This window comes from Bombus affinis, chromosome 7 (assembly GCF_024516045.1).
Source record: "Bombus affinis isolate iyBomAffi1 chromosome 7, iyBomAffi1.2, whole genome shotgun sequence".
NCBI classification, from domain to species: Eukaryota; Metazoa; Arthropoda; class Insecta; order Hymenoptera; family Apidae; genus Bombus; species Bombus affinis.
In genome coordinates this window covers 11,388,922-11,414,757 of record NC_066350.1, presented here as the reverse complement: position 1 = coordinate 11,414,757, position 25,836 = coordinate 11,388,922, and the positions used below count along the sequence as shown (strand labels likewise).

General features: G+C 43.5%; 1 protein-coding gene across 5 annotated transcripts in view; it reads right to left on the bottom strand.

The window, feature by feature from the left end:
- The window catches only part of LOC126918956 (irregular chiasm C-roughest protein-like), a 158,324-nt gene that overhangs the window by 53,764 nt on the left and 78,724 nt on the right, over positions 1–25,836 (bottom strand). For 2 of the 5 annotated variants that reach the window (XM_050727574.1, XM_050727575.1), the window contains exon 2: positions 2,993–3,333. In XM_050727574.1, the coding sequence (XP_050583531.1) occupies positions 2,993–3,333 (341 nt within the window). Of the gene's footprint in view, positions 1–2,992; positions 3,334–3,979; positions 4,955–4,998; positions 5,373–15,761; positions 15,884–25,836 lie in introns of those variants that run through there. The other 3 variants (XM_050727578.1, XM_050727579.1, XM_050727577.1) reach the window with 3 other exon arrangements.

Below are 25,836 nucleotides of genomic sequence, written 5' to 3'. Positions count from 1 at the left end.
ACTTTCGCCGGTGAATCGTCGTTAATTCCAACCCTGACCGATACCACCCTTCAACGTACCCGCCTCGTTGATGGCTGACTGCGTTCGTTCGAGAGCAACGCTCGCTCCGGGCCACGATGCGATGCTACGAACGCTCGAACGCGGACGAGCAAATGTTACGTCAGCGGAGCACACATTTTTCGGAACTCGTTAAAAAGGCAATTTAACTTGCCGCTTGCGGCCCATTAATACCACCGCGTTATCGACTCTCCTCCGCGACTTTCCCGTTTCGAACTTTGCCCTCGCGAGTATACTATTATTCCAAATAATGTTCGAAGGGAATCCATTTGAATTTTTCTCTCCACACTTCGTCCAGGTCTTGTATTCTATGATACTCTACCACCCAATCTTGCTTCTTCTTTTGAAATATACGTATAGATACATTTTTTTTTCATTTATTTCACCGTTCGATTCACTCGTGTATACATCGAAATACAATCGAGTTAAAACGTCACGCGAAGAGTCATGAACGAACCAAGATGGGCGAACGTACGATTCCATTCTGTGTGAAACGTCAGGTCGTTCGTCGTCCGTCCCGTATGAATTTCGCACGACGATTCGCCCTCCCAAACCGACCCGTGCACACGCTCTACATAAAATATTTCGTCTCATCGTGCAACTTTTCCTCTTCTTCTCACCCCTTTCGTTCTACCTTTCTTTCCTACTCACTCAGTCGCTTATATTTTTTTCGTTCTTCCTTCTTTTTCGCAATTCCACGACACTACGGGAAAAAGGCAAAAAGAACAGCTAAAAAAAAAGAAAAAAAAAAGGAAAAAATCAATAGGCCGCAGGAAATTGAATTTGGTCCGTGCAAACTGACCCGTCGTGTATCGCAGCTGCGTGCCGCCGCTGGCCAACGGCGCCGGGGAAAAAACGGAAAACGAGCGCGAAGGAAATGGCGCTGTCGGTCGAACGCGACCAAGCCTCCATCGAGATTCATTCGATTTCTAACTCACCCCTGAAAATATGTTCTACCCTTTGCATCCGTACGTCTGTTACCGGTCATTCAGTTGGATATATATTCCCACACTGATCCCTTGCATCGCGAAATACGGTGCTGAATACGATGGATGAAAAGGGAACTATTTTCTTTTTCATTTTTTATCCTTCGTACGGCATATCTGTGGACGCGTATTCGATTCGATTATATCGACACTTCTCTGGCTTTCCCCTCGAAATCTGCGGTTAATTTCATCGGGCGGTTCGCTAGGGTGGGTCGTTATCCTGAGCCGAAGCTTTATCCCCGGAATGAGTTTAGACTTCGGAAGAGAGGGGGAGGGGGGTTTATCACAACGCCGTGAAATTCAGAATTAGGCAAACGAAACGGTAATCTCCTAGTTTCGGAGAAACTTTAAATACGTGGGCCTCGCGGAAGTAAGTTTAGCTTAAACCGAAAAGAGCCTCCTCTTGTACGACCGAAGAAATAAAGGAGAGACCGAAACAGGGAGAACAACGTCTTGGCCGTTTTCTCGTCCCGCTTGTTTGCAAATACGGAGTTTCAATTTGTTCGTGCACATAAGCATTTTCCAATATCGTTGTTCCTTCCTCGTCTCCTACGTGCAACAAAGGGGAAAGCAATTTCGCGAATGCCTGCGGAGATACCGCCTCTCCTTAAGGACATCGTGTAATTTAAACGCAACAAACACATCGGAAAGTGGAACGCTCCGTTCCCTTCCTTTTTACAGACGGCACGAAAGAAGAAAGGATGGATTTTCTAGTCAGCCGTAGCGTTGGATTAAAAACAAGCGGCGATACAGAGGGCATTTGGCCAATTGCTTTGCTCAATATTGGACTATTTGACTGTCCTTTTTAATTAGAATATGCATTGAAGAGATCTCGACTACCGAATTTTCACCGAACGACGGGAAGTCCTCTTCGTATAAAAATTTTCTCCTTAATTCTCACCATTACAATCCTCGTTAATTCTCGTACGCGTCACGAAAGTTCGCGAGGTTTTGCATAATGTAGTATGGAAAAATAAGAGGATGACTAACAACATGATAATAATATTGTTATTAGATCCCGGATATCTATGTAAATTTGTATTTTTTGAACACTATCGATTTTCAAGTTTTATTCGTTAAATATTCTAACCAGTGTTCTACTTTAAATAGCTATTGTTTAGCATTATATATATTTGTATGTATTATATAAATACTATATTATATATAGTATTTTTCGATATTACGTGCATTCTGTGCATTCTCGTAGCTTTAAATTTTCCAATAAATGCATAAAAATTTGCGGTTTAGTTATTACATTACGATCTTATTCGTAGATTTTTTTCGGCCCGTAGGCGTGTCTATATTTATAATTGTACTGGCTCTATCAGGAAATAACCAATCACGTATACTCCATAATCATTATGCAAATCGATTGGGAACTTACAAACATGCGTTCTCGTGAAACTCGCTCCACTCATTCCCGCATGCAAGCTTTATTTTCACGCATATATATCGGTTTAGTAATATATAGTTTAGACTATAATATTCTAATCTTAGATTTAGCTATACAGGTAAGAAGAGAACAGAGAAATCTCTATAGATATATGAAGACCAAAGAGAAAATACATGATAAGTTTGTTCGTTTTGATATTCTAGTTCTGATGCTATTTGTCGACAAGAAGAGAGTATTTTCATATACTTACATAATTGAAGAGGAATGTCTTAAATCCAAATATACAACTTTTTAAAAATAGCTGGTAAATCAACAAAGTTTCATAAGAAATCAGTGGTATAATCTTATGATAATCAATATCTTTCAAATGTCTAAAAAAGTGTCAGATACAGATTGCATTAAAACCATATAAAATGAGAAAAATTGGTAATATTAAATTAACAGACAACACGTTGAATTTTTAAATTCTACTTCTATAGATCATAAAAATTGTTACTTGTATTTTTCTCCTATGATCTTTATATTGGATCGAGTTAGTTAAGTGAATTTCACTTACCCTCTTCGTCGCTGCCGATCATGGCGTAACGCTCGTATCCCGTGAGGTTTCTGACGGCGCCAAGACCGAAGTCGTCCTTTGTCCATTGAATAGGTCCCTTCTGGTCGAGGACCCGGCAAGGAAGCGTCACTCGGCTGCCAATCACCGCGGTCTGATCCATCGGTTCAATCGCGAATCGCTGATAAACTACTTCCGTGGTCGTGATCGGCTTCACCGTCGAGGCCAATGGTGACACGTTCGTTATGTTCGTCGCTGATGACGTTACCCTCGTTCCTAGCGTCAGTAGCAACGATAGCCAGATTATAGATGGCGTTGATCTTGCTACGCCCCTTGTTCTCGTGCTGAAAGCAGAAACAAAATAATTTTGTACTGCTTCGTTTTACGTAACGCAATATTGTATTTCAACAAGTTAGTAACTAAATAAAAGATAAATGTATTTCTTGAAAAGTGTGTTTACTTTGCAAAGCAACAAGTTACTAACAAAGCTATAAATGTATTTCTTTCGAGTAAGACTAGTTCTAATTTTTGTTATGTTCTCTCTATAAAAGCCTTAGAGAAAACATGATTCTATCATCAGTAGTTTAAAACGTTTTTCCCATACGCCGAAAAATGTTCGATGCCGAGAGAATTGCAGAAAATAATTTTATTCCAAGTACTCTTCACGATAGAAAAAAGAAAAGAAAAAAGGAGAAATAAAGCGATTCCAATAATTACAAACGGTTCCTAATCCATGCAATATACTTTCCTCGCACTATACTATAACCGAACCCTCTTCGTCGCGTAAAAATCACCCCAGGTGCCTTATGTAAGCGTGGAACTACATTACCACGTTAAACTTTACGGTTGATTGCGCGAGAACGAGCTGTCGTAAATTATGACTTGGACCGCCGGCAGAGCAACGGGGGTAGAACAGTCGATAGTCGAATTACGGATCGGAGGGGAAAATAAAGGGTAGAATTAATAGTGGAGCGGCGATAACGCACTTACGGCGTCGCAATGATATTCCAGGGTTGGTTGTCGATAAGAAGTAAAAAGCGTCTAAGTTCGTTATTTAACTTTTCTCCCATCCCCGTCCTTTTCTTTCTGTCTCTTTCTATTCGCTTTCGCGCACCGCCTAGTCCTCTAGCCGAGGATTGTTTAACGACCTTGCAGACGGTCGTACGCTGCTCCGCCCGTTTACCTTCGAACCGTCCTTATTTATCTTTATAGTCCCATCGGATTAGAAGAGCGGAGACCAAGAAGTCGTCGCCGTAAATGAAACGATAAAACTATAGCCAGTACAGCAATTTATTATTGCGTTTTTAGAGCATATATAGCTGTTAGTACACGTGATGCCATTGTTATGACCAGGTGAGACTATATCCTTCTTCCTCCTCCTCTATTCTCTGCTTTTTTTTTCTCTTCCGTTTCTTTTACGACGGTAATACCGTTTTGTCGATGCAACGAAAAAAGAAATATACCCGTTGCTGGTAATTATTACGGTAGCCGTTTTACGACGACAAAGGGAACGATGGCATGTTGTCGAGGAGAAGGAAGACGAGAGGATGAGCACGCGTTAAACGATTGAGAAACGCTTTAATAAAACACGATCAATTCGCTTTCTTCCACTTTCATCGTTGTTGCTGCGACAATTTTATTCGAAACTCGGCGTGAGCGGTGATCGATATTGAAATTCTTGGTCGGGACGGCCCCGCGCGACGTACATACTTCCTATCTTCAACGACCAAAGAAGCACGCCGATCGACGATGTTCGATCTTTTATCACTCGAATCGAATATATCCACGGACATGTTCGCTTCGGCGCTCTAATAACATACGTGAACACGTTTCTCGCGTTGCAATTTACGCGACAATTTCTCCTCGGTGAAGTGTTCCCCCCTTGTTCCTTATCGAGTGACGCGAACACGTTCAACGTGGTCACGTCGAGAAACGCGCCAGTCAGCCGACGAAGCGTTCGTTTAATCGTTTCATCGACCTCTCAATTAACTTTTATTCGTCTGGCTTACGCTTGAATCGGACCACGCTGCATCTTCATCGTGCGAGTTCTTCAGACGGAACGAAGAGAAGATCGCTCTCGAGTTTTTACGCAGCGATATCCCGTCTTCAGCTAACAATTCAGACCAAAATACACCTTTAAATTTTAGACACTGTCAACCACGATATTTCGAGTACGAAATCAATCCCCATCCGCCTTATCCCGTTCTGTCCGGGCACACCAACTTCCTCCGTGGCTTTCGTTCCGGCAGTGAATCGTGGTGCTCGCACCCTTTAAGAAAGCGGCCCCGCTCGTTACACGTCGCGTTCGTGTTTCTCGTTGAACGAGTTAGACGACGTTAGCAAGGAGGAGGCGGACGTTTCTTGTCGCGCCATGTTCCGTTTGCTCGACCAGGGGGAGGATGTCGTAAGACGGTCGTACGACATCGTGCGGCTCAACTGCTTACGAGCTCAATAGGATAATAACCTCAGCCTGGTCGTTACCAGTCGAACCATTTCAATGGAATACAAGCCTAATGGACGTAATAATAATTGCGCTTGTGCCTCTCGGTTTCGTCGTTGCTGTTTGTCCCTGCAAGCTACCTCGACTCTGTACGCACCACGGAACTTTGAAATGTGTCCGGGTAACGCGACGCGTCCTATGTGGGCCACGTTTCCTGTCGTCGTTGACAAATGCCTGGATCGGCTGCGGCTTTGCGGCTTGAATCGATAAGCGCCACTTTAACGCGTTCGCCGATGTTTCTCTCGTTTTACCAACCTATTCCCGTCTAGCGCCGTGGGAAATGAAAATATCACACGAAACAGTCACCTTACCCGAACGAAACCTCTCGCAGTCTTGTCGAGGAGTTTTAAAGAAATAAGAAGAAAATAGGAGAAAGGCGAGAGAAATACCGATCTCATAACCGAGTGTACGTTTCAATCCGTGGAAAGTAAAAAAGTTTGGGGTTAAAGTGGGATTTTAATAAATTCCGCGATATTTTCCTCCAATTATTTTCCTCCTATTTTCACAGTGAAAATAATCGCGTCACGGTTGGTCGCGAATCAGCCTGTGGGCGAATTACGAAACAGTCCATTAACGGAATACAACAATAACAGAGAATCATTCGATTTTTCGTTCATATTAAAATTGATAAAAATTGAATTCCGGCTGACAGACGGTTAACCGTTGTCTGATATTTAATTTAGAAATACTACGTTTTACCATTTCGAACGTTCGTCTTTCCAATGTTATCGTCAAACGCCGTCACACAGAATGTTATCAACGTGCAACATTTTTCGTTCCATTTTCCAAATTTTAATTGTCGGCGGAATTTTTTTTTTTTTTTTCTCAAACCTGTACTAACCCGTTCTAACCGGAGCACGAAGTTACGATTCGAAAGTGCTTGTTAAAACGAAGCTCGATCACGGATTACCTGTTCATTCGTTATAATCACGTTTAATACTTTTAATTAATTTCAATCTAAACCGAACATCAACCGGTCAGAGATCATAATTCAGGGATAACGTTACATCTCCTCTGTGGCGTGATAAATAATCATCGGACCGGAGGCAAAAATTTCAGAATATTTATCGTCCAGCGATCTGTACTTTTTACCCCGCTACGTTACATCGATATCCCAACCTACGAAACGATGGTTCGCAAATCAACGATTTTTAACCATTATACCAGCCGCCGCGATCCCGAATTTCGATACGATCGTTCATTATACGTTCGGGAATTTTGGCATAATCGCGCCGAGCTCGGTAAACAAGCGTTTCGACGAATAGTTAACGAAAATTCCCGATGCACATGCCCGCGAGATGTAAGAGAAACAAGGAAAATATGCGGTATAATGATAAAGAGAATTAAACAAATGAGACACATTCGTTACTCTGTTACGCAACAGTCGCCTGTAAGGTAATTAAAAGTTTCGATGAGACACGTAACGAAGATAATACGATACATCATGGCGGGAGTTTATGAAAGTCAAGTACGGATTTCAATTTTATCGGAATATAATCCGTCGACGACTGTGGGTCGTCGAGGCGAACCAAGTGGCGCCGGCACGCGTCTATCCGTTTGTTATCGAGATGGGATTCGTTCGCACGTCCCCTTTACTTTATATCGTTGGCTCGCGTTAAAATTTCGTGCGATTGCAGGGAACGTGTTCGATCGGTCTCTTGCTTTTCCTAGCCACGTATATACCACTTGGTTATTACATACGCTAACACGTCCCTGAGTATAGATATTCCTGCCAACCACCATGTATTCGTAGATCATGCGCCGCCGATAAAACGGCGCGGCCCGGTCGGTGCCTCGTGATAATTAATTGGCCGCTGTTCATCCGAACAATTACACCTGAATGCCGCGGCAATTATCAGCGTGCCGCAGGGATGACGCTCGCCGTTGAACAAACGCACTCGTTTGTCGCGTGGTTGCTTGCCCATTGTCATCGAAATTTTGACGAGTCTACCCTGTCTCGCGCGACTTTTCCATCCCTTTTTCCCTTCGTATTTCCCTGTAAAAAGGTTCATCTAGAGGTTCGTAATCAAGTAATCATCGTGAAACACGCCGAAGAACGACATTCTCGCTACGGAAATTGTGTAATCTCATCGTGTCTCGATAATGGTGACGCGTTTTTCCGCATGGAAAAATCCACGTCGACGTATAGCCAGGCGACGCGGCACAGCGACTGCGTTTGACAGCTGAAAATCGAAGTCGTGCACAAACTCGACCGGGTCACTGGAAACACGGTCGTAGCCGTCCTCGAGTCGTCGAACAGAGACAGTGCGTCTCTGATCAATTTGTCATCGCATGACCCAGAATCAAAGATACGAGTCCCACGGGTCGTCGTTTCTGGAAACGTCCGATTGATGTGTACACGCGCTTCGCAATCGGGCTGCTGTTCGATATTCGTGAGGATCGACAGAGCCTGTTGGAAACGATACACACAAAGCGGTCGATTCTGATGCTTGACTCCACCTACTCTCGTTTCATAGCTCTATAAACGATGATACGATCAACTGTAACCGATTTTCGTTTATTTATTTTTTTTTTTATCTTGTATAGTAATCTGATCTGAGCTGGCTAAATGGAATACGGTTATTGTCGATCAGTTTGTTAACGGACGAAATTTGTTAACGCGACATGCTGTGTTGCTTTTTTAAGTATCGTTAGCTAACGACTACGATTGTCGTTTGATCGGTAAAGTTAAGGCATGTTTGGTCACCGTTACCGGCAATATGGTTGATCATCTGGGAACTTTGTGTGCTACTGATATTAGTGTTTTGGAACTCATCTGAAACTATGGGTCCCCGGCTAGCGATCGCAGCGGTTGCCACGAGGTAAATTAAATACAATGCACGATCATTTTCTAATAACATCGGGTTAATGTTATTTTAACCAAATGTGTCACGAAAAAAAGAAATAGGCGGGAAGATATGAGAAATCTAATATTACGACAGGTTGTTGAACTCTATAATCTGGACGAATATAAAACGGTAAGTGGCTACGAATAACGACTATGTCATGCACGGAAATAGCCGTAGCAATTGAAACATATTTGATAATTTGCTTATTTTAACCACTGTTGTTTACGAATTTCAGCTATGATATCACATTTTAAATTGTAAAATTGTACAACTGTTTGACAATTTGCTTATCTTATTTATTGATTATTACGAACTTAAACTACGATATCTCACGCTAAAGTTCATATTCTACAAAAGATATATCACGCTTATTTTCATTGTTCAGTTGACAAATACTTGGCCATTTGTTTATTTTAGCCTTCATAAATTCAAGCTACAATTCCCCCTTCTAAACTATATCATTTATGAAAAAGATACACCACACTCGTTCTCACCGTTCGTTGCTTTTTATTACACGAGTCCAATCATTTCCACTGACAATCCGAAAAATGTTCCCGTTTGCGTGGGTCGAACACCAGATCCTCTTAATTTCGTCTACGCGCTACTCATCATCCCCTTCGAAAGGGATGAAATTGTTGGTCGTCCACGATGATGTATCCTCGGCTACCTCTCCCTTCAGTTTCGCTTCAGCCTTGGCACGCCAAACGCCGATAACTACGAAACCGCAATACCTCTGGCGTGTACGGCTTTCAATTTGAATAATCCGATGAATAAATTTGCCCGACCATACAGCCCGTTACAATGGCAACGTGCCGTTTGATGATCCCTCGCTTTTTCTCTATGCGGGATTCGTCGTCGAACGTTTCTGGGCCAATCCTTGAGTGTCGTCTAATTTTTGATCGGACTCGAAATAACGCGTCATCTACGACCACAAAATCGCATCTATAAGCAGACGGGGAGATATTACGCTTTTGCGGTGAAGAGTTGAAAATTCGAGCTCCGTTCTCCGACCGATTGCACGGCATTAACGAAGCCATTAGTACTTTCTTAACTTTGCAGCATAGCCGTTCAGGCGGATTCCATGAGCAACGGAGTTCCTCGCCAACGACCAGCTGACGCGCGAAAAACCCTCAGCTTCGAGAACCGGCTGAAATATATCATTTTTATCGAGCTACCGGGCTCCTCCTTCCAGCGATAATCTATAATCGGTTCGACGGATTCCGATTAAATATCTATTAACCTGGAGATTTTTGACTGATGCAGCAAAAAGCATATAGGGGATAAAACTAGGTCGGACCAGGGATTTTACGAAAGGTCCCCTTCGAACTCGATGTTCTTACAACGGTCCCAATCATTTCGTGCGTTAGCACGTTGCGCCACGATTGTTTTTTCCAATTCGGCTCCCAAGGCGCACGTGTCACCGGAAAATTGATTTATTATCGCGTAACCGTTTTCCCGGACCATGTTTGCCCGTATCAGTATTCATGGTGCAACGAAAACTGTCAAGCCTGCCCGTACGCAGTCTGGTCGGGCTAGATGTGGCTGACTGTTACATCGGGGACGCATTGTGTGCTCACACAACAATCAACATTGGCTGTGTGTGGTCCGTCGTTGCATACGGACACCACAATGCCAAATTGACGCGCGTCTCTGTGCAATAGTGTGTACATATATAAGTTTGTGTGTGTGTGGATGCGTATACGGGAAATGCCGATACAACCAGGGGCTTCGTACGCGAAAACTCGAGGCACAATCTCGAACGACCGACAAAGTCATAGAGCTGGGAACGAGGACGAGGTATCGAGAGCTGTTGCGGTTTCCGCTGTTTCTGGCCAAGCCCTCGATTCCGTAAAAAGGACGCAGGCGTTGTGGAGTTCGCCGGCCTCCTCCAGGGAGTTCCCCTGGTTCCGTTCGATCTCGTTTTAATTAACATCGCGCTCGACTATTTTCCACTGTCTGTAACGCGCGCTGCAACCGCACCGGAAGTAGCGCGGTACCTTGACGCTCGCGGCTGTTACGCGGTTCACAAGCAGCGGCCCGGTTTCGTTGTTTATTTAAGCGACGACTGTTGTACTAACGTGGGTGAGATCCGACACCAGTTCGGCTGCGAACTACTATTTTTACACAATCCATAAACATCGAAAGTTTTAGCCTTCGATAACTCTGTTTCCATTACCGATGATACCGGAACACGTCATACACGTTATACACGGAAAGCGTCTACACCCTGCAGGGAAAGCTGAGCAGAGGAGAAGGGCGTGAAATGCTGCACACTATCATAACCCATAATTCACTGGACATTCACTTTACTACGTATACGTAGGATAGACGTAAATGGATGTTGTAATTATAACATGACGTTGATACTTATTAACCGTGTGTATTAACTTAATTATAATGTTATTTTATTAAAGCTAATGTTTAAAATTAGCAAATGCCCCGTTATGCATCGGAGTTCGACTTTAATCGACATCTAATCGTGTCACGAATTAAAATCATGCCAAAGGAGTAAGTTGTAATTGCGGCTATATTTAATCCTTCTAACTGTAAAATTCCATTTGCGGTCATTATAATTCCTTTAACGTTTGCAACTCATATTACGAACTCGATGATTCCATATGTTTATGATATTGCCCTTGTTAATAATTTTTAGATTTCTATCCTTCCCATTTAAGAGAGACCATTCAGATCTAAATGGAGCAAGGTTTACGTTCCGAAAATATAACGATCGCGTTCTTTTTATCGACCTTTCTTTCTTTCAACACTCTCATTCTAATAACGTCGTTCCAGTGACGATCCATCGTACACCGAATCTCGCTCGAATTCCCTTTTTAACGATAGCTTTTAACATGGCTCGGCGGTATAGCTTATAACTCGATACCACGGTTCATTGGAAGATACGAAGCTAGGTGTGTCGTGTGTACGGCACCGCTTTGTCGGCGATCGACAGCTTTAAGTTGGCCTTTCAACAATTACCCTGTGACCCTTGGAAACGTACAGGTGCACCGTAAAGAAGCTGCTGGCCGGTTTGTGTAAATGTCACGTACGCTATTCACGACGTTGTGGTAACTCCGTTAGAAAAAGCGACACAAGCTAACAGAAAATACGCAGGGAACAAGATGCTCGAGTTACAAACCTTTGCAAGTAAAAAAGCAAACCATCCTTTAAAACACATACTGACTTTGAACAGTCCTTTAACCTATTAACTGGGAAAGACGAGTTAATTTGTCATTTTTAGATTGTCAATCTCTTGAACATAACAGTTATATGTTTTATCTTCTCATCTGATGTTTTATTTCTATAAAAAATATTTGAACAGATGAAAACCTGATAAGTTATATTTCTCTATCTATTCATCGAAGCTTTCAAAATTTTCTCATTCAATTTTGAAATTGAATATGTGTTGTTTTCACCTCCTTGAATATTTAAAAGATATTGATAACATTAGTTACGCAGATTAATATTAATTGAATTAAACCAACGCAACGAATAAAGCAATACAAGTGAATTTTTCACTTATTCTCCGAAGGCTTACATATTCTCTTCTTCAACTATTTCATGGCCACCAAATGTCACAAAAGTCAGAAAATTACCCAAATCGACCTTATCTTTCCCATGTGAGCATCATTCGCAGGCATCAGAACCTCACTGAAATTAATCTGTCCCTATTAATTTCCAATTTCGCGACGAAAGAATAAGTTAAGCGTAAGACTTGACAAACAAGTTAAAGATATCCCGTCTTAACTTCAACGTGAGCTTACTTACATCGTAAGTGAATCACGAAGTAAGAAGAATTAAGCTTAGGAGACACTATGATCCGTATTTTATCTGGTGGAATCGTTTTCTACAGAGAAAGAGAGAGAAAGAGAGAGAGGGTTCTCGAGTTCGGAAGAAGACACCTGACAAGACATTCCGTGCGACTCGGGACAATGGACAGACGGATTCCGTGCTCCATTCCACGCGTATGTTTGGGGGCTTAAGCGCGTTACGTGTCCCCTTTATGCACCAGAAAACATCCTTCGACCGCTAACCGTTCCACCGTCGGGTCGCGTCGTATCGTATTTTCTTGGACGTCGTCATTCGACGGGACGAACCGAGTTACAGGAGACTGGGGAAAGCCGCGCGCACACCCAGGACACATATAATATCGAAGTTATGCACCGTGACAGTACGCTGGCTGCCTCACAATGAGGGAATCCTTGCTTGTCCGGGCTCAAGCTGCGCCCGGTGATTTAAGATCGTGAACTCGCGAAGCGGATATCGATCGTTCAAGAGAACGTAGCGTCGACTCTCTTTCGCTTCCTCTTCGTCACTCCGTTCTCTATTCGTAGACGAGGACGTTTCTCATTCTTTTTCCAGTAGTATTTACGAAACAAATAAAAGGGAACGTGCATGTGTACGAGCGTATACGCGTCATACGCGGAAAGATATAACGGTATCGATACGAAGATTTCCCATGGTTGTAAGTGGAACGGTCGCGCGGCAGAATGGCTGACTAATGGAGGTTATTCAAGCCGTCGCTAGACTTCTCGTTTTCCGAGTTTAATATTCCAAATTATAGGAGGCGGCAGCAATTTTCGAATATTCAACGGAGAGGAAAGGAACCTGTCGGTGACCTAGATATCTGGCTCGATTCCTGCAAGCTGGATCGTTAGGCGTACGAAACAGCTTCCCTCGTTAAACTACAACCTATTAATCCAATTGATTAATTCTCTCGTTCCCGCTGTTGCTAATTAATTAATATGATTGATACGAGACGCGGCAAGTAGAAAAGGTTGACAAGTATGTTGGCGAATGAAACGGTCGAGATACTGCTTCAATTTCGTAATTTGGGCAGATACGATGGCGAATCACTTGGATGTAAATTATGAACGCGTAAACCAGTGCCGTTACTGAGACGCTGTCAAAGGGTGGAAAGTTACGCAATACGACGATAAATATTGTTAATGTTGCAATCAAGGCTGCTTAAAGAACGGTCGTCGGTTTGCGATGGTATTCGAGAGCGGAATTAAATCGTAGCGAGACAGAAAGTGGGGGCAAGGGAGGAGGATTCGTTCCGTGAGTCAGATTTCATTAGACACGAGTTGATACAACGAGACCGCGAGACTTGGTCGCAAAGAGGCAGTAAACACCGCTACAGTACCCCCTACCATCTATCTCCGTGTTCGTATCCATCTCTCTCTCTCTCTCTCTCTCTCCCTCTCTACGTGTCCCAGTACATGCATATGGTACATATGTACGAGGCCGCGGTTCACATCCCTAGAGCGTATACATCTGCAATGCAGAAACGAGACGACCATGTAAATTCAATATTTGCGCCGTGATGGAATGATCATTTCGCGGAGGGAACGATAGTCGGATACTTAAGAGAGAGAAGCTTTCGTATATAGCATATACGATGGAAGACGACAGTGTCGGTGATGGAGCGGTTTGCTGTTTCAACGAGTAGACCATTTCTACGTGAAAATAGCGCGATAACGGTCGAACGTGGCGAACTTTCTAGCGGCGCCGTGTATTTTGCTCTTGTATCACGGTATAATCGTGGATTTCGTCGAATATTCGATGAAAAACTCTACCGACGTTCCAGACATTCGTTGGGCTATCCCCTTGAATTTTTATAGCGCCACGATCGGTGTATACGCGAAATTCTCTTCCAGCCGAAACTCGAGTACGTATATATATACGTGGCGTCGTAGTTGTCGATCGATCGGTTAATTCATATTTAAATGGTGGCATCGCCTGGCGCGAACAACGAAAGAGAGAAGGGGCAGAGAAAGAGACGGAGGAAAGAAAAAGAACGTGACACGTAGAACACGGTCCTTCGATCGAGTATTGTTACCGCGAGCTTTCGTGTTAATCACTCGCAGGAGGCTGTCTCATTACGAGAATCAAAATATCCGTAAGAGACGCAATGCTCGTATCGGAGCGTATGATACGCCGCGGCGCGGCGTGTAAGTATGTAGATAGGTGGCAGGGGCGCATGGCCGCGCGTGTGCTCGCCGGCCCGTGTACGTGTGCGCTTCTGTGACGGAGGGTTTGTCAGCCGGCAACCCCTTCTAGGGTTGACCTTTCGCCGCGTGGATCGATATCGTGAAACGATATTTCCTCATTACAGTCGCGCGCTGCCACCTCGGCTCGCGACGGGTGTATAAATTTCCTCGCCGAAAAAACGGTCAGACGCGTCTCGTCGTCGCTTGACCCCCGCTGCGAGCACGCAACCTATTCTAGGTTGTACGCGTCGCGCGCGTCTGCCGCGAATTTGGGAAAAAGCCCGGAAAAATGGGGATTGTCTATTACCGGTGCGCGTTGCGTCGCCCGCCGGAAGAATGATTCATGCGAAACTACTGTATGCCAAATACGTATCTATACGTTCGCATACACACGTACATATGTATGTATGTATATATATATATATATATTGAGCGAAGAAAATGCATAACGTAGAAATACGTAGAATGGAAGAAACGAAAAATCTGTCTCGGTTTCCGTTTTTGTATAGCCGGAGAAAGCTGTCTCGAGGTAATTACACCGTCTTTCTGTGATTTTAATAAACGCGAGGATGAGTAGAAACAGAGCAACGTCTCGTCGCGAGTAATTCTTTTAGCGGGATGAAAATTTAACGCGGCGCCCTGTAAAAAGAGGTAGAAGAGCAGCGGTGGCGGGTCCGCGCGCGCTTCATCTTATCCACCGGCGGAAATATGAAATACTTCTGCGCGGAATAAAGTTATTGCGCGTCCAGCGTTATTTTGCTCGCTGCTTAAACGACTGTGTGCCGCTCGTTACGACGGCTACGCTACCCATTTCTACTACCTTACACTCCATTATCATAGAACAGCGCTTCGTTATTCCATTATGATCCACGCGGGCGTGCGCTTCCATTTACGTCGCAAATTATTTTAACTTCGAAAACGACCGCCGGAATGAATCGGTTATCCCGTAAAGCTTTCCGGTTACCATCGTGGATCGTCGTCGCCTATAGCGTTTCTCATTGTTCCCTCTTCCTAAGCGAGGCGTGTCGACGCTCTTAGCCAAGCCGATTAACCAACGTACCAGCTTCGGACTAGATGTCCTTTCGAACTGACATTTCGATCGACTCGAAGCTATCATAGCCACTGCAATACCAACTAATTCCATTGATTCTCTATTAATTATGAGCCTCGGATCGTAATTAATTCGTACATAATGGTTTGCGCCGCGAATGCTAACATAGCAATAGCCGTGCGATTTTACTAGCAACGATTGTATACGTTACAAGACACAAGTACATACGCGTAGCAATTCACCTCTCGTCGACGTAAGCTTCTTACGTCGGATCGCAATGATGAAAGGTTGAAACAAACTACGAGGGCGTACCCTTGGAACGAGAAAATTCTTTATTGCGGATGACTTAAGTGTCTGCGAAGAGAATAACGTTCGGGCTTACCGCTCGAGGGGTGGCTGCGGTTTCATCCGAGTAAATTCCAGACGTGACGCCATACTTAATGGACCGTTTTGCAAATAGTCGAAGGTGATTATATATACGCTATGATCAGTCCCAGGATATCCCTGGAAGGAGACGAAATCGATCGGTGTTACTTAATCAAGCGCAGGTGCCTGCAAAATTAACGCATCGTTCTCTTCATTCCATTTCATTTTCTCGGCATCGAACAAATCGACTTGTCTCCGGTAACACGTTCGCCTCGAGTGTCGCGAGCGTTCGATCGATCCGCGAGTTCAGCGGTTTTCCAAGATATTTAACGAGCTCGATAACGAACCGAGCAGCCCGTGCGAACTAGGTGAAGGACGAAGGATCACGGAACGATAGGGGAGAGCAGAGAGTGATTTCGAACCGCGTCAGCATCGCCGCTGTTCAAACAAACGATTGATCGTACAATAACATCGTTAGGTGGCGCAAGTGAAGTAAACCAAGTATCGATAATCCGTTTCGCGCGGACAAGTGGTTCGCGAGAGCACGCTTCATTGGCTAGCTTCGCGAAGATTCTCAATTTGTCGAGGTGCCACGGTGCCATCGTTTGCGTCGCAATGTCGTCTCGTCGAGTCACGACTGCTAATCCGCGTCGAGTAACGATATTCGATGCGGTGATTAAAAAGGATTTCTCGGTTAAAACTTGTTAAGGATTTGCCTTAGCGGCTAATTAATCGGAATGGTTGGTTTCTGCGACGGCCGTAACGCCGAGCTACTCTCTTTGAATCGATTACGAAGCGGATACACGCGCACGATAAAATTAAATGGATTATGAATGAACGTTTTTCTCTCGACTGAAAATAATTGAACGACGAAGAAGCTTTCACAGTATGGCTAATTTTGCCGACCCAGTAATAGATTAACACGTCGTCCGGAGAGCAAGGAAGGGACAAAAAATGTAGATGCAACGAAGCGAAAGAATTACCCTATGACAGGATGGTCGTAGAAGAAACGCGACATAAATAGACTTCCATTATCGAAGATGGCTAGGCACTTCTATTATACATATATATATATGGTATTTATTTATGCGAACAATAACGCGGTACGAGCACTCAACGACGTCGTAGAAACTTTGTTTTCGTTGCGTTTTACTTCGCGGTTGGTATGGCCGTCTTAGACGCGACTAGCGGTATCGTAAAAAGCACTTCGCACGCTTGAATGAAACTCGACAGAAAAGGGAGAGAAACTGTCCGAAAGGTGGCAAAAGGTAGGTAAATGAGAGAGGTTAAGAAGAGCAGGAGGAACATTTAGTTACGTTACACGATTGCCCTTCTAGCTCATCACGACGCGGATTTAACTTTCAAATAGCTTCAGTCATCGTGAGTTTAATTTCACGATTATTTTATTCTGGAAAAAGAGTTAAGTAGGTCGAGGGTGCTCTTAATCAGCGCACCTTTTAAAGAAGGTAATACCGCGCACAATTTTGCTTAGCAGCCACTGCTATTAATTTCTTGTTCCTTCCGGCAGCTAACGTCGCGTTCGTTCGTAACGAAGCACGAGAAAGAGAAGGTAAAGAAGAGGATGGTGAAAAGAACATGATAGAAACGTGGAAAGGACGAAGAAAGAAGAGTGTATCGTGGCGTTTCGGACATTTCAACCATGTCTCGAGTATCGTGCCGTAGCACTGATGACGTGTTCGCCTATCCAACACCACTTAATTCGATATGGATTTCGGCCTCCGTTATTTCGCCAACTTTCGTTAGCATTGCTAATTAGACTGCTTCCGCGAGCTGCTTCGCGAATCCTAGCAAGTTTTCACCAAATTCCCCGTTCCATTCCGGATGTTAATAAGAATGGTCATTATTATGCTGTTTACAATCTACAAAGGTTGAATGGGATACATTCGCTCCGTCTCGTTTAAAATATCTAACTAACCGGGAATTTTCTCTGGGAAATTTCTTGAGAAGTCGACTTCTCCAACCGTTACCTGAATGCCGAAAATTGTCGTCGGAAAATTCGAAGAGCGTCGGGCAAGCGACGCGACAATTTCCGCGATTTCGATGGAGCACCGCTCCAATTTTCGCGTGCTTTCCATTGTCTTCTCTTTGTTTCCGTGACTGAAGAAGGATGCAAGGGAACTCGTGGAAGACAGGCCATGAATAATACTTGTTTTCGGAGTACGATCACGATGGAATCGCATCACACACGATGTTGGGAAGAAGCCTTCCCAGGAACGAGAATAAAAATTCAAGCAGACACGCGGCGGTATCTGTCGACATAATCGGTAAGGCCGAATTAAAAACCGTAATTCGTAGATTTTTGGAAGATTATGACGGTCCGCGTATGGTGTCCGGTTTTCCTCGCTACTTGACGTTTCTCCCCCTTTTTTTTACGCTGACTGCCTCCTCTTCAGTTTTATCTCTCTTCGTGATTTCTCCCCTCTCTCTTTCTCTTTATCCACTTGTTCCGCCAACCGGGATAATTAAAAATAAGCCTGGTCTTAGCGAAGCGTCGGTATTCGTGGAAAAAAAAGAAGGTAAATACATTTATACATTTGCCGCGTATGTATTTGCTGATCATTGTCTCGATTTGGAAAGAGAAAAGCACAATAAGCTACATATACTGTTGCACGGTATCGCATCATCGTATATCGGCATCACGTTACTGGGTCACGAGACTGAAGTAGACGTCGTTGAATATTTAATTGATCCTCGTGGTCGTGTGCCTTCCGTGTCTCGCAGTGGCTTTGATGTTCGGCGATAACTTGGTTTTCTCAATGGTCGACTAACAAATGCGATACGGCTACACCCACATGGGAAGCATGCAAAAATCTCAACCGGTTACAATGAATATTTACAAATATTTAACGTATCATGTAACTTTTAGTGATGCTTGGCATCGTTATGAATAAATCATGACGGAAACATTGAGAATCGAAAGGTTACCAGAAAATTACTACGAAACCTACGAACAGGAAGGAAGCGTGCCTTTAACGAATGAAAGAAAAAGGAGAACGTCGCGAAAGAGGAACGACCGCGATAAAATGTATTCCGCGCGTCTTTATGCAGCGACCCTCTGAACCGCAAAATCCTGCATATTCTTGTCGAACGTTTTATTCAAGGCGGAAAAAAGAAAATTATTCGATTGATTCCCAGAAATAATGATCTCATTGGTTTGAATGAATGCAATCTCCGATTGAACGAACCGGCAAAAGATGAAGAAACGAAAGAAACGGAGCATGAAATGTTTCCGGTTTGAGTTGAAAGCGTCGTACACGCTTTAATGAGATCTTATTACGCGACTCGAGTGTCAATTGCATTGAACATTATTAAATAACACTAGGTGTACATTTTACGAATTACGTGGACGCGATATTCTTTCCTCGTTCTTCTCAATTACATCGTATAAAATTGGACAAAAGATGTTGAACGAATTATGGCGACGACGTACATGCGCTTGAACGCGTTGCGGCGATCCTGTACTTCCAAGAATAGCGCGATCCTCCGTCGACCGCGTTTAACCGTGTCTGACAACGCACCGTCCGTTTCTACTGTAAACTCGAGTCATCTTTCTTTCCACTTGCAGCTAATTCGGTCCGGCACAGTAAGCATTACAGTAGGCGTACACTATCGTTCATAAATATTCTGATATTAAATTTGATGGGATTAAATAATTAATGGAAAATTAATACTTAGTAATTTGTTATGAAGTAAAGAGGCTAGAAATTCAAATGATGTATTCAAAGAAATAGGAATAAAGTATTATTCTATATTATTAAACGCAGTTAATAGATCGTAATATACGAAATGTCAGATTTATCGCATCAATTATATGAATTTTTCAAGTTTTAATAATTTATTTTTTATAAGGTGAAACTTTCCTTTTATATATGCGAGTTTAATTTTTAAACATTTACGAATATAATACATTTGTTTTGGAATTTATAAAGTATAGTTTGTTAAGGACTGGACGTTTCCAATGTCATTGACCTTTTATTTAAAAGTATCGACGACAAGTTTCCCATTATTCCAAATAGAAATAACGACGCGTATTTCCGGTTAACCGAAGTCGACGACCGTTTTGTACCGTGCTGTCACGCTGACACGAAATAATTCTCCAACAGACTATCGATTGTGCCTCAAGTGGTAGTAAAACTAATTTTCACTCAGAGATTTCAAACAAAAAGTAGACTCTTCATCCTGTGGCATCATAGAGATCGTAAGTTCTTCCGGTATTCGCAGATTCTATTAGAAAACGCGATAAACGGCAGCCACGTTGGCGGGGATACTCGCGTAGCCCGCTGCGGCGCGGAAAGAATGCACCGAAACGTTTTTATTTGGCGCGACCGGTCGAAGATTAATGGGTTCCTGTTCCGCCGAGGTATTCGTCTATGATTTCGCGCGTTTGCCAGGGAAAATTGTTTAATGATTGATAATCTATCCTCGATACCAAATTAAGCTCCCAGCGGAGCGTTGCTCGCTAACTTTCCCCGTGCGTATTGCCTGATATCGGTGTGCGAGGATGGAAGTAAAAAGCGAAAGGAAAACGGCAAGGCAAAAGTAAAAAGAATAAATGGGAAATAAAAGATAGAAAAAGGGAGGGGGGAGAAAGAGAAAGAAAAGCGAAAGAAAAAAAAGGAGAGGCGAAATGAGATTTGCTGTGTCGTCCATAAATCACACGAGCGGGACTTAACTACTTTATAACCGTCCGTTGGAACAGGCAATGTTATCGATGAAAGTTTCAACTTTGCAGGGCTCTCCTATTAAAATAAACCCAACCGGGGTCGGGTTAGCCGGGTCTCCGTTACATAACCACGTGAAAAAGAGAAGTTCGCATGAAGGTCGTATATTTAAGATTGCCATTAAAACTCACGAGGGGGTTTCGATATATTTCACGGGAACCGACCGCGTGCCGGCTCACGCTATCTCTTCTCAACATCACCGGGGAGCTTGCCCGCTCGTTTATTGAAATCCTACGTGGTTGCTTGTATTCATGGCAAGGAAGTCACATGTTTCGTCCTAGCTACCGGTCATCGGATAGGGCGTACGGTTCAATATTTATCCGCAAACAGAAGGAACGTACGGCAAATAACACGCGGTTCGAGAAACAAGTTAGACTTGTTTGCAAAGCTGAACAAGGGCCATAGTCGCAAGAAATTCGTAAGCTCTTTGTTTCTGTTAACCCTGGCAACCGAAAAGCAACTTGATGCACGGACCAACGAAGGATATACGAAAGTCACCTCCTCTTCACCATCTACATCGTATTTCTCTCTTTTCTTCCTATTCTCTTTCAAAAGTTTCGACTAAGGAATTTGTAAATATTTTAGCGCGCTCTGAATGTTACAGAAGAGACGAATAAAGAGCGGAGAGAAAGAAAAAGAGATAGAGAGAGAGAGAGAGGGAAGAAGAGAGGAAGAAAGAGAGAGTCGTGTGCGAAATAGAAAACAATAAGAGATCTATTTAGTCCAGGCGGGTGGCGGCGATGCCATGTTTCTTCAGTCATCGCACGTACTTCATGAGACTTTGGAGCGAAATAATTGTTTCCACTCGAGGCGTGTCGGTATTTTCTAATTTCGACCACCTCTATCGACTGGTCGAAATCAGTCCGCACGATGTTTCGTACAGTACACTTGCGAATAGACGAAGAGTCGTGGTCGGGAGAGATTCCAAGGTAGAAAATAGTTCCACCAGAAGAGGAAGGACTCTACGTACAAACAGAACAGTAGTCTTTGTGTATAGCGTACCATAGAAATCGATGGGACGTGAGCTCATTGCGGCTTTCCGGAATAAAACCGGTATATGGATTCTTTTCAGAAATCCGCCGCGTTCTCTTTTTCAAGCTTTGTCTTCCACCGCGATTCTCAGACTCGCCCGTTTAAAGAACATGTTTCCTTCAGCGGGAGATATACGTCTCTAATGCATTTTTATTTTCGTTCCCGATATCCGCGTGTGTTTCAATGTTTCCTTGTTGCGAGAAACGCGATATACATAGCGATTCCGCTCTGACGATTCCCAACTCTAGCTACACTTGACCGCGCGTATTTTACCATATCAGTTTCGTACGTCTCCTTAGTTATGTACATTCTACAACGTACAACGTCCAATTTCAATACGTTTCGATATTCTAACTTCGTGTACCCGAATTTCGGTATAGTAGTGTTTCTTCGTCTGTACGGAATATTTGTACATGTTACATATAACCGCAAAGTCTTACTTCGCGGAATCAGGTGCAAGAACTATCGAGTATAGACAACGATCACTTAACGAAGTAATATCTCGGCCAGTTACCGTGGGCATCGTTTTGATTCATTCGTTTTATTCAATTCCAGCAAGAAAAGGAAGTGAATTCCTCGGCGTTTTGTCCACGAGTAATACCATCGGCAGCCGGACATATGATCGTTCCTTGGGATCGTTGCTCCGCGGAATTACACCGTTCGAAAATTTCGATTGCCCTTCTTCTTCGAGGAAATTACAAGCGGGAATCGCTCAGGGCTTATCGAGACGAAAAATTTCGACGATCCATTAAACCCGTCGCGACGATCAAATAATTTATCTCCTACAAAAGTGGAACAGAGGGTTGGAGACTTCCTGGATCGACTTTGACTGTACAGTTCCGAGAATTCGTGTAACCCGATTAATTCGCTGTATACGTGACTAACGCGACCGCGGAAATCTGGCACGGATTCGAAAATGTTGACCCCGGATACTGGCACCGTTCTTTTCGTTCTCATCGATGCTCGTCCCAAAAAAGTTATAACGCACGAGCTCCACGGACCGGATCTTTCCTCGACCACAATGTGTCTGCGTTTGCTACGGACGAGCCCCGGAGTTTTCTGCATCGCTGCGCGCACCGTGATTTTGTTCGACGATCGTTCACCGACTTCCTGTGTCGCTGGTGACCCGTGCTGGCGGCTCCTCCTATGCATTCCTTGCATCGATCCCTCAGGGATTCCCGTTTTCGTCTGGAACAAGTCCCTTTCCCGGTCAAATCGTACGTAGCGCCGAGCGTTCTGTTGTTCATCTCGAACGTTGCAACCGTAGAAGCTGTCAGAGTTTGGTTGCGAATAGATTTTCATTCGTTAAATATAAAATAAAACGAAAAGTGCTATGTTTGGTAACAAAAGAGAACATATAAAACTTTATGATCAAACAATTCCTGTTGAATTGTTCTTAAAATGGAATATTCAATAATGAAACGGTACTAACTCTAAGAATAATTCTATATGCTCTCGAAACGGTTCATACAGAATTTTATAGCCAATCAATTATACCTCGCGAATTCTTTGAATTACTCTTTGCTATTATATATAAAATGCTATTAATATACTCACACAAACATTCTCTATACAATGACTTATAGAAGTATTCTTGGACATTTACTAATATATTATATTGTATGTTTTATATATGCATTTAGAAATTTAGGCTTATTAATATGATAGATTAAGAGAATCATTAAGACGTCATATTTACTCAACAATTGTTCGTATACTTGGCTTATTTGTCAAATTGGTTAATTCCACAAAACAAAAGGTAGAGAAAATCGATAAGATTATATAAAGAAATCGTCAAACGATCAAGCGTTTCGCTACTAAAATTTGGTAGTCCCAGCAAGTCGACCACTTTGCTCTGTGAACGACTCATATGTATATCAAGCACCTATCTAACACGTGATTCCACATTAATGCACATAGATTGTTGCGACGCACGTACCACCATCTTCATAGGCAGTTCCTTCGAAGGCACGTCGAGAATCTTCCGAACTTGGAGATTATGCAGGCTGTGCACACGCACGTGCTTATGCATGTATGCAAATCGCGGCTAAGGCTTGCGGCTTAATTAGGAGAGAGCGCAACGCGCGCCAGCTATGAATCAGTTATCAATCGTGACTGATCTTCGAAATAAATCAAGTTCAGTGAAGTCAGAAGGGATACGAGTGTAGAAATCTAGACAAGATCGTGCGACTAATTATTTTTCGTGTATTTCCTTAAAAATGAAGCACATTTTGAAAAATGCGTGGCTACACATCTATTTACTAATAAATCAGAATCTCTATAGAAAATATTTTAACGAAAACGTTATACATCTCGTAATAAAACGAACCCCAGTCGATGTAGTATCGACAATCCATTTGTAGTAGGAAGAATAGGGAGGAACCACGAAAACATAAACTTTCTGACACGGTTACGACATTCGAGAGGCGTAGCATTCGAGACTATCACGAAGATATCAATCCATAAATTCACCCCAGTGTATCTCTGAGCGCACATTTATGCGCGAAGAATAGCGCAGAGGTCTCCAATTGGTAGTACAGTACATTGTCGCGTTAGCGAGAGGGGACGGTCTATTTTGTCGAACGAAATGGAAACAGCGTGTTCAGGTATACCCTTCACGCACGTTCACAATATGGTGGTTTCACCCTCGTAGTTCTGACGATACCCCGTATCGTGGTATATCGTTGTGTGCGTGTTATATGGAATAACGGTGAAACAAAAGGGCTTGCGGTAAGAAAGGAACGAACCCCTCTCTCTGCCAGCGGATCGAGGCGGCACGTTGCCGCTAATTAAATATATATCTCTATAAGTCGACTGCACGGTTTTATCCGGTGATATTTTTCCCAGCCTAACGATAATACCCTCTGCATTCCCATTTGTTACCGCTGAAGGGAACAATTAACTCGCTGTCCGGCGTCGATTAATTTATCACTCCTCGCTTTGGCATTTAAATGCGACCATTTTTCGTCCTTTCCACCGCGAGCAATTACCTCTTTTGACAGTTCACTAGCCTCCTCGAGCTGGGACGGGCTTTTAATCAGCGCGTTATCATACGTCGATTTTTGAAACGATGTCTACCGTTCATAGAAAATATGTGCCACGGTTTAATGCCAAACGATAAAATATTTCGATTGAAAAGACGTTTCAATGGTCGAATGATTAAATGTTTCGTGATTAAAAACAACCATCGAACGGAGAAAATTTAGACGAATCAGACGCTGATTTTTAAAGTGACGTTCTCGTGTCAAGGAGCAGAGACAAGCGCCGCGTGGCATTCGGTCGAGAAACGACGAACAACACGAGTGAATTGTTGCGTAAATTCGTATGGAAAGAGGAGACGATGTCGGTGATTCCCGGGTTTCGGTGACTATGCATTCCCGTATTTTCCCTTTTCCCACTGCAACCCCTTGCTTTCTCTCCCTTCTACCCACCAGGTTTTCGTGACACAGAAAAATATTGACGTACGCTGGACGCAATCTTGCACGAAGTCGAGCATTGCCGTAGCTGGAAGATAGCGAGGTTTCGAGTGTACCACGAGCGCACCAGGCTTTATTGATCTTTCAAAGTCTGGAGAGTAACGGCTAATCCGGCCGAGGCCAATGTCCCCCGCCAATTAAAAGATAAAATCCGGGCAACACAGCTCGAGAACGAAAGGATACAGTCGGTCGATTAATTGGCAGCTGTCGATTTCGACCGTCGATTTCCAAGCGAACCGCGATTTATTTTAATTTTCCCCTCGGCAGCGATAGTGACTCTCCGGATCTAGAGAGAAACAACCACTCGATCCTCTCGTATTTTTTTTTTTCCACCCCTGCTATCTTTCGCTCTTTCTCCGTTCCTCTTTATCATTTCTCTTCCCTTTCTACCTTGACCACCGCGCCCTGCTTTCTCTCTTTGCCTCTCCGACCGCCCCTGTTCTTTTTCATCGTACTCTCATTCGTATTCAAATTTATTCGAACACATAATACACACGCGTGCGGTATGCTTGACAGGAATGCATTCGCGTGCAACGAGTAAAAAGAGCTGGCAGTTCGTGGAGCGTGACATTCGCTCTTCTTCCTCTTTCTCTTCGCCTATTTTTTTTCCTCATCGGTGCATTATTCGACGCATTGCGGCTGCCTATCTGTACGCCTTTTCTCGAGATGAAACGCACCGTCGTTTTCCATTTTCCTTGATTCTACGTTCATTCCTTTTTCTTTTTTCCTCTCCCCCCCCCCCCATTGTTACGTACTTTTTTCGGTCAATTAGCATACTTGGCAGTTGAAGCGCGGATTACGAGTTACTAGACGAGCAATCGACGACCGGAATTCCCTTGAT